The sequence below is a fragment of the Octopus bimaculoides genome, chromosome 11 (genome assembly GCF_001194135.2).
Source record: "Octopus bimaculoides isolate UCB-OBI-ISO-001 chromosome 11, ASM119413v2, whole genome shotgun sequence".
Classification (NCBI taxonomy): domain Eukaryota; kingdom Metazoa; phylum Mollusca; class Cephalopoda; order Octopoda; family Octopodidae; genus Octopus; species Octopus bimaculoides.
Genome location: NC_068991.1, coordinates 8,290,462 through 8,300,976, shown reverse-complemented (window position 1 = coordinate 8,300,976; position 10,515 = coordinate 8,290,462). Strand labels below are relative to the sequence as shown.

Here is a 10,515-nt window from a genome sequence, read left to right as displayed (position 1 = left end):
GTCATGGACTAATAAAAGTTTAACAAAATAACCTAGGTGTGACAGAAACCAAAATATCGTAGGCCTATAATATAGGAGAATAAAAAAAAATTATTGAAAAAAAAAAATCAATGTTTTAAAAATAATTTAGTTTGAAGACTTTTTTGGTAAATTCCTTTAGATTGTATTAGTTATTGTAAATTTCAATATATTGCATAAGTTACTTGTGGTTTTGTGCTTAATATAAAAACATCGATATTTATTAAAATATAGAGGCTAGATATTTGAGGGAGACAGAAATTGTGACATTCATGGCTTTTCCAAGGGCATTAACGACAATATTTACATTCAAACCGAAATCGAAACAGGCTCACGGACTCTTCTCACGAGTCGCATCAGTTTAATTCGAAGGGGATCGTCGAATAAATTGCAAAATGTTTGTTGTTTATAGACAAATGATGCACGTCACTCCGCAGAATTCAAGGTAAGGAAAAGTCTTGGACTCCGGCCTTGAAGCTATTTCACGCCACTCATATCGATAATGTCCTTGACAAGAAAAGCATATATATCATATCAGACCCGTCTTAGTTGCATTATAGAACCCCGGGGCAAATCAATGCACTGGCCCGATAATTATGTATTTGACAGCAAGCCACTGTATACATAAAGCAGAAACGAGCCTCGAGACCCGCAAATGCCGAATGTACCCATGCTTTAAGACAGCACTGTGTCTTATATCATATACTCGTATGTCCTGAGATCTGAGAACTAATATTTATCATGTAAGAAACAAGCAAGATGACAGCAACCGAATGAGCGAGAAAAGAAAGGATTAGAATCTAGCCCTTGACTACTTTTCATAAAGTTGTTAACATTAGGAGAGAGAAAAAAAAAAGTTCTACGTCTGAGGAGGAAAAACAAGGAGACCAATGATTATCCCCCTTGTCAGCTATAGTTTGAATCTCTGAGGAATTGCTATAAAAAAAGCTGTCCAATTATCGACGTCGTTATGTTAGTAGTAAGGGTTTTATGTATTGTTTATAAATCGTCTTTTGCACACATATCTATAGGAATATAACGCTTGGATAGTTTGGAAAGTTTTATGCGAATAATAGCAGCCGTCAAGTTGAAGTAGTACTCCCTTTGGAGGTGTTGTACCAACATTTTAGTCCACATTGAAAGTCGCTGGGAGCTACCATACCATGGAAACGTGGCCGACTCAATCACCCAACTTGTGCTAGAAGCAACAACACTCAACGTAATGCGAGTATTAAGAGATTAATTGGATATGAGAAGGGCCGATTTGTGATAAAACCTGGAATAGCCAAAACAGAAAACGGCCTAGGCTTTTTAAGGTAAACTGAAAGAAAGCAAGGTTGTAGGAAGGGGAAGCAGTGGAGAGACGACGGGGGAAAAAAAGCTGTTGTGAAACGGGGGAGGTCACTATAATGAGAAGAGATAGAGAGTGAGTGAGGGAAAGAGAGAGAGAGAGTGAGGGAGAGAGAGAGATGCTAATGACAGTGGATGACACTGCACACTCAACATGATGCTGCTCCCAACACTGCCAAAACTTTGGGCACCGCTTCTAAATACCAAAAAGAAAAAGAAAAGCAATTAACGGACTTGTAGTAATAAAAGCAACAAATTTTGTCAAAATCCTCGAAGATTCAAGCCAAGAGGAGTGATATCTTACACATACATAATTACAACATTAATAATTTGAAAGAAATTGAACATGCTCAGTTTGTGTTTATTGATGATAGAAGACGGGCTGGGTGAAAGTTAAAAAAATGATCGCTCGGATATGAGGCAAAAAGCTGGATGATCTGCAAGGCTCTACCATCACCGTACTGCATGTTGCAGATCGGCATTTTATATCATGGATACCTTCTTTAACTTTTACCTGCTCAACACGCTATTTTGGAGTTGTTTTGGTGAGTGCCTTACGCTATATTGTCTATACAATGTTTACACATTCCCTATACGAATGTGTATGTATGTGCTTAATTATATATATGTGCGCGTGTAATGGCTGGTTAAACTTGATACTACGTTTCCACAAATCGCGCTATAATTTACTGTTGAGGAATTTATGTCTGTCGTTTATCCCCCAGTTTTCTTTTCGTTTAACAATGCCTTGAGCCCATGGATTGTTTCATTGAAATTTTGCATGCTTTGTTCTAAACAATTACAATGTACACATTACATGAATCGCACTTGCTAGCTGTAATGTGTATGAAATGTACATGTGTGCGTGCATGTGCGTATGTATGTATATATATATTTATATATATATACAGACACAGACACACGTATACACGTACACATATATATGTATGTATGTGTGTAAATATGTATATTTACGTATGTATATGTGTGTGTGTTGTAGACATTGAGAGATATGATCCGCCATATTGTGCTCTCTTTCCATATATGCATGTAGCATGGATTTAGTTACTCCATCTTCTTCTCCTTTTTGGCTTTCCGTTTCTACCTTATCTCACCTTTCACCGTTTATCGATACATAACCGTCTTTACTATATGTAGATAAAAATTATCGATTGATATCTTTCCTATCTTTCCATATACCCAACTCTATTTTTAGCACCTTATCCTGCCATAACATTTCTGTTACCTTTTTTTTCTTCTCTTTCTAAACTGTTTATCAATAGTTTTGATATCATACTATATACCATACTACATATCTTCTATGTTACTATATACTACAACGTTTTATTACCATCTACGTGGTCGCTCGACCTGTGAGAAACAGCAGCTAAATTCCTCCAAATACTATATTACCATCATTAAAAGAAAGGATAGATTTCTAATGCAAGGTACTCCTTAAACATACAAAAAAAATAATAAAAAAGACGGGCAGTCATGGTTGGACCGCCTCTGATCATGCCTGCTCAGTCAAGGCTAACCTGGAGTTAAACAACGACTATGCTATACTATTTAGTGATAGTGCAATACCGTACTATAATGTATTCTTCATCGATAGTATGGTAACTTATGGCGTAATATTTTACTACCTTACCAGTTTCATAGCCACACTATAGACAATCTATCCAGTTTTATAGTCTTAGTACTTTACAGTACAAACTATTAAATATAGTTTATCATGTTTAAGCCATAGTTTACTACTACACTCTAATAATATACCAGACTTAATAATATACAATAGGACTAACCATCCAAGAGATACACTCTATCGATGATGGAATAGTATTTCACTAAAATTGTCTCCAGACAGAATTAGTATCTCAATGACTAAGATTTTCTCTATCTTAGTATAACAATATTACTTATTACTGTCGATATTTTTTATTTCATCTTATTTCACCTTATTGTTTCGGCGGCTCTACAGTCAGGTGTATTTTCTGCCTTGACCGAGGCCTTTAATTAATCTCCTTCTTTGTATGTATAAATTGTTATATATATGTATATATATATATATATATATATATATATATATATATATATATATATATTTCTACATTTACACCTAAAATAACATGAGGGGGTGTTTCCTCCTCTACCACCACCACCGCCAACAATATTATTTTCTCTTCGACATATCTACTTAGATATTCACCTAGTTTTATAATAATCTTTTTTTTTTATTTGTTTTATTTTGCGATGAGTTTTTTTTCCTTCCTTCTTTCTTCTGTTTCTTGTCATAAAACTTGTAGCTTCGCTTATTTACGTTTTCATCCATGTGTTGGCAAATATTCTAACTTCCTTTGCACGATATCTAGTGTACAACATTTACTATTATTAAACTGTAGAGCCAATGAGAGGAACCACCTCTCTTACACGATCGGTCGACCTGCTAAAAATAATACTCAAATCTCCCTCAAAACTACACCCTATCGTCTTGGATAATGTGGTTCTCCTAAGCACACCATATCTTGGAGCAAAACGGGACGATGACAACAAGGAATGCCCGTGATCAGGGTTGACTTGGCACTGTTTGCATTCTGTGCTTAATCTTTTTGTTTTATAAACCCTATCATTATGTGTGGTGACTGTCAATAATATCATCATGGTCCGTCTCTCTAGATACTCGATTTCTGTATCGTTCGATATCAATATCAGGGCTATTGTTCCGTCACCGTTTCTCTAATGCTCAGTAACTATAAATACTACTGTTTGTCCATTTATCTTTCTATACACACTAAACTACATTACTATTTCGCCATTATCTCTTATCAAATCTAGATTGAGCTAAAATGCTATTTGGTTGTGGCATTTGATACCTCTCATTCCAAACGTTTTCTTCATGTTATGCCAGTTAAAGGCGGTTTTGGAGGTGGGGATTAACAACTTAATTTCCAAGGTTGTGGTACAAGCGAATCTTATATATCTAGAATGTCTAATATATATATATATATATATATATATAAGTGGTAGGTTTGCCTCGATCCTTCAGGGGTAGTCTTTACATAACCTAAACCTCCACACTGACTCATTTCACAAGCTCCACATAATAAAACAACGGCTATCTAGTCCAACGAAAATGCTTTTTCTTGTATTTGTTGCGCCATTCTCCAAGTAAATATATATATATATATATATATATATAATTCCCCACAAATTCATAGTGGTATTGGGGAAGGTATGTCTAGTTGATAAAATCGACACCCATTATATTACTGTTACTTGTTATAGAGTCGATGTTAAGGGATAGGGATGGGAAGTTAATGTCGATCTCGAATGAATTTGAACTCGGGATATTACCAAATACTATAAGGCATTTAGTTTCTCCTTACGATCTTTGCCACTCCATAGTCGTAATGTAGATAGAGCCACCATATCATAGACACGGGTAGACACATTTCAAGAGACAGGATATGAACTGCTGACCTCTTGACTGTGTCCCCGTCTCCCTTACTCTGCTGTTTAATAATAAATTCTGACATTGACAAAAGGCCTCAAATTTATAGTGAAGTATACTCAGTGCATGACTGATATTTACATAGGCAGAATGCAGACACAAAACAACTGTTTGTCGTTTAGTCTTCTCTATTTGTGTTTTGTTACTAGCGATCGTTATTAACTTACCTTGGCAAAAGGCCACACATTTCATTGGGGAGACGTATCGTCGACTAAAATTGACCGCAGAGGGGTAAAAGTCAATGTTGAGACCTCGGTAGTGTTTGAACCCGGAACGTAGAAAAATTATATTAGATAATCAGGTAAAATTCTTTCTATCTGATGCTCACCCATCCATTTGCTTAAAAAAAAAAGAGAAAAAGGCTTTGATCCTTGTCCCCTAAATTGTTCATAAAACTCTATTCGTCTTAAGTTGCACGTAGATTTTGTTTTATTAGAATAATCTAATGGAATTAGGTAATGAGTGAGCGTGCTGGTCAACAATTTATCGACCGAGCCGGACAGGTCGACTGTAATTTTTTTTTTTTTTTGTTTAATCTAGATCTGTTTCAATTGGAACTAAGCTAGCCATAGATGGTGAAATGAGAATTGGCCAACAGCTCTTCCCAGTTCACTGACCTAACCGCTCTTGCCATGCGAAGTAGTTAGAATTAAAAACAATGCCGTGTGGTGCGACTAACGTTTCGGGCGGTGCTGTTCCCTTTAAGTCACATGGTTATTGTTAATTTCGTTTACTATATTAAAATACAAAAAAAAAAACCCAACAAAAACTGACTTATTTATCCTCGAGGTAATGCTATCGTTGTTTTCAATCTTATTTTCCACACATGATAATAATAAATACATTTTATTTTGCATTCAAAACCATTATGCATGAAAAAAAAAAAAATAATAGTTGCTAGTTATTCTAAACTATGAAATCTACAAGTTCACATTTATACTGGAAGCAATTCATTGAAAATCACTGAAACAAATTTTATATTGAACTTAAACTGACTGTAATTATAACACACACATTCACAGAGCTAAGATAGATTTTTGGTCATTATTAGCCCAGGCCATGTCTAACTTTATAGCATTACTTGTGGTAGTCTTTTGAGGTCGTGGTTTAGGACAATCATGGGCAAACTGCGAACCGCAGGACTCTCTGAATGGCACGCTTAACGAAAAATTACCTCGAATTCTTTCGGGTAGTGCGGTCCACCTAATGATGAGCCGTGTCTATACTGCCCGCTTCTAGAAAAAAGTTTGTCCATGCCGTAGAGTTTCGTCGGTTTTTCTAGTATTTCATGGAGGAATTTGTCCGGGTATTTGTTTGAATGTTAGAAGGGTAGTGTTTTCCTTCGTCGATTTCTTACTAAAAGAAAAACAAACATTATTTGACTTAGAGAGCCTCACTTTTGTAGAGAAAATTATGAAGATTTACATTGTCTAAACTCTTTCGGGAAACGCTTAAACTGTGTCATTACCAGAGATTCTTGAAGTTTATTTCATATTGGGACTAATGTATCTACACAACGTACTAAATTGTTCAACAAAAATAGTTTGAAAACGGCTTAGAATTTAGTTTTGTAAAAATCGTTCATACAACTTGAGATCGCCTATATTTACTCTGACGAAGGGTGTTTCCCCGAAACGTTCGTCAACATTTCGTCCTCGGGCACATGTATTACTTCATTTTTTTTCCCCAATCGGAGACTTGCCAGAGCAGGCTTATCACTTCCTTGACGGAATTAAACTGACCAACCTCTAGAATTAGTTGATATAAAATTCTGTTGACCACACTTATATCGATTTGAGTGCTGGTCGACAATAATTACCAACTTCACTTTTCTTCTCCAAGACTTCCACACTCTTTCCATTTATTTAAATCTCCTGGTTTCTGTTATTTCTGTTTCGTATTTGTGTGAAGGCGCATAACCTAATGGTTAGGGGTGTTGCATCCATCGCAGGATCGTAATTTCGATTCCCAGACCAGGTTGATCATCGTATTCTTGAGCAAAACCCTTCATTTCACATTGCTCCTGTCCACTCGTCTGCGAATGCGTAACCCTTTCAACGAACTGGCGTCCGTTCCGAGTATATGTTGTAATCTCTCTTGGTCACGTATGCGTTATGGAATCCGGGTAATTGGCCCCATAAATTTTTGGACTCGAGACTAGTAATACCCAGGGGTTACCTTTACTAGTTGTAAAACCGTTGCACTTATCCTATAAGATATTGCTGTCGCTATCTTTTAGGTTCTCGCGACCCCACTGGATGTCTGTCAACAGAATTTTATATCAACTGCTCTGTCCTTTTTTTTCTCATCGATTCACTTCTCTCGTTCTACCCTGTATTAATGTGGAGGTCACCCATATATTCTTATGTTGTGATCGCCTTTATCCAAGTCTTACTAATGTGTGTCTGTTTTTCTTCTTCTTTCCAATGGTTAATTGCTGTCGACCGTCATTGTTGTGGATGTTCCTGCTATTGTTGTTTTTCATCACACCGCTTAATAACTGCTCCCTTTACAGCTTAATTGTTACCATTATTTTCAAGGGACCCTCTCTACTTCATGACCGTTCACTTTGCTAGGAATAGCAGCCAAATCATCCTAAATCACATCCAACCGTCTTAAAGGAACCGCCAGGTCACATTAAATAATTGGCATACCTACACTTCACACCCGACTTTGTTTCCTCATAACTTTCAGAAACAATGGATATCTTTCATTGAAGTTTTCAACAAATACCTTTTAGGTGATGTAAATAGCGTTTATATCGGAATTTGTTGTGGAATTTTTTTTTTCGGAATGGGCAATAAAGTCTCGGATAATTTATTTAATCTAGTTGACTTTTGTTTTTACACAGCTTTCGGAAAAATGAATATTTTTGCAATGAAATTTTCGTATTAATCCTAGATGTACAGTATTGTAAATATTTAGTGATGATCTCGACTGAAATGCCTTTAATCACAGGACAATTCAATTAAGATAGACCTGGGACTAAACAATAACATCTACTATTACTCCTTTTGCTGCCATTTCTATTTATTTCACCCTTCTGGTGTTAGGGTTTCCCAACCTTTTATCCGCTATTGTACTGGACTCCTCTGAAATGCCGCTTTCGATTTCTTCACACATTTCTCTCCCTATGCTGCTATTTTCTATCCTGCGGCTGCTGTCTGCCCCCTGTTGATTCCCTCATTTTTTGTATTTTATTTCTAAGAAGTTTCAGGTTTACTGGAGAAGAGGAAGCGGGAGGTTGTGACATTCATGTCTTTCTCAGTTGACACTTGGTGGTGGTGATTGTGACAGGCTCCTGTTTGGGAATTGAAACGGGGTCGCCGAGTTAAATCAATGCACAAAAGGTATTTTAGAAGCGGCGTACACACGCTTATTCTCAGAAAAAGAAAAAGAAAAAATCCATGACACATCGATCCCATGCCTCCCCCCCTTCTTACCCCTCATATAACTATTGAGATAGCCTGAAGCAATCTTTTAAAGTCAGGTTCTCTTTTGACAAACCGTTAAGATCCGGGGACATATACAAACCAACACTGCCTTCAAGCAGTGGTGGCGGGGATTAACACACGTGTGTGTGTGTGTGTGTTTCAGAATTCTAACAATTAAAAATATAATGCCGTCTACTAGCTCTTCGAAATACAATCTCAATGTTTATTAATGAAGGAAAGCTGTGTGCTGTGAATAAAGGAAATTGTTTATTAATCATTTGTTTGTATTATTCATTATCTTTTAGACTCTTACTCGTTAAAATCGTCTTTTAAAAAAATTAATCGAAATAGAATTTATAAGTTTTTGCTTTCTTTAATGAAAGCATGAAACCGATATTGTCTACAATTTCCGTTTGTATTCGAAATTGAACTCAGCATCGCCATCTCTGTGCATATATATACACACATACACACACAAGGCGAAAGGTGATATCTAATCAAGTTACTGGACTCCCGTTTCTGAGTTTAGATATTTTCCTATTATCAAGCTTACTGCTGTTCATTATTCATTGAACCCGGGGCCAGCTAAATTAGTACCAGTCATGTATTAGTATCTTATCAGTCATCTATACCCCAGGGAAAATGAGGATACGCCACTCTCTACTTGATGTGTGTGTGTGACAATTTTTAATCATTGCTAACACAGTTCAACCACCGCCAATATTTGACAACTGAAGCTAGGCAATCTCCCTTCTCTCTCATAAATCGTCTAATTATATGCGTGCAGTAGTAATTAAAACTGATTTCCGTGAATTGCTTGACAATTGATTAACTGTTTTCTTGCCTAAATGTTAGGATATAGGCTGCAATTTTTTCAAATAGACCTTTTTTAGAATTACAATTAAGTCTATTTACTTCTCACGTTCTCTCTCTCTTCTGTATGTGTGTATATGTGTATGTTATATATATATATATATATATATACATATATATACATATATATACATATATATATATATATATGTGTGTGTGTGTGTGTGTGTGTGTGTGAACGTTGCGTATTTGTGCATATATACGTTGTCTATGTACGTGTGCTTACCTATATTTGTGTGTATATGTATATATATATGTGTGTGTGTGTGTGTAAGTGTATATATTTGTATACATGTGTGTATGTATATATGTTTTATATATATATTATTTATCATATATATACATATATATATTATTATTATTATAATATATATGGTTATATATATGAGTGTGTGTTTTTGTGCGTATGTTTTAGCACAAATCAAATCAACATAGAGCCAATGTGGTCGTTTGTCTTGGCTAGAAATCATAGCCAAATATCCTTCCAGTCCTTAATAACACTTTACAGTCTTAAGAAAGACAATAATATAAACCTACATGGTTCAGTTTTAATATTAGGGATCCGATATGCAAGGAAAAACAAAACACTGGGTGGTCATAGCTGGAGCGCTTTTGATCCAAGATCTACTCTATCAGGGCCTACTTGCATTTAAACAACATATTTTGCCTTGTTATATTTTAAACGTTTCTAGGGGCTTTCCATACCATTTATTTCTTTTACTTTAAATTTGTTTACAAGAGAAAACAAAGCTTCAAATCTTCTTCTTCTTCTTCTTTTTCTTCTTCTTCTTCTTCTTCTTCTTCTTCTTCTTCTTATTATTATTATTATTATTATTATTATTATTATTATTTCGTTGGCATGTTGTGGAGACTTTAAAGCTGCTAACTGCCATGTTGTCAAGTGACCCGAATGTTGATGCCACCCAACTTAACGAGCTACCAGCACCAGCCCTCGAGTCCATTTCTCTGTTTACTTACTGCTGATGTTGACCCAGCTCGCTGCTTAGATTCACTAACAGTAGTAGGCCAAATAACTTTTTTGTATATATATATATATAAAAATAAAGTATATATATGTGTAAGTTCATATATATATATGTGTATGTAAGTACATATATACATATAAGTACGTGTGTATATATATATATATGTATATATATATGTGTACATATATATATATGTATATATATATGTGTATATATATATGTATATATATATGTGTACATATATATGTATATATATATGTGTACATATATATATATGTATATATATATGTATATATATGTGTACATATATATATATATGTATATATATATGTGTGTACATATA

At 35.2% G+C, this 10,515-nt stretch overlaps 1 protein-coding gene across 1 annotated transcript in view; it reads left to right on the top strand.

The window, feature by feature from the left end:
* The first annotated feature begins 712 nt into the window (after window positions 1-712).
* The window catches only part of LOC106880891 (low-density lipoprotein receptor-related protein 6), a 54,113-nt gene continuing 44,310 nt past the window's right edge, over window positions 713-10,515 (top strand). The window contains exon 1 of the mRNA XM_014931044.2: window positions 713-1,913. Within this exon, the coding sequence (XP_014786530.1) occupies window positions 1,859-1,913 (55 nt within the window). The 5' untranslated portion in view covers window positions 713-1,858. The remainder of the gene's footprint in view (window positions 1,914-10,515) is intronic.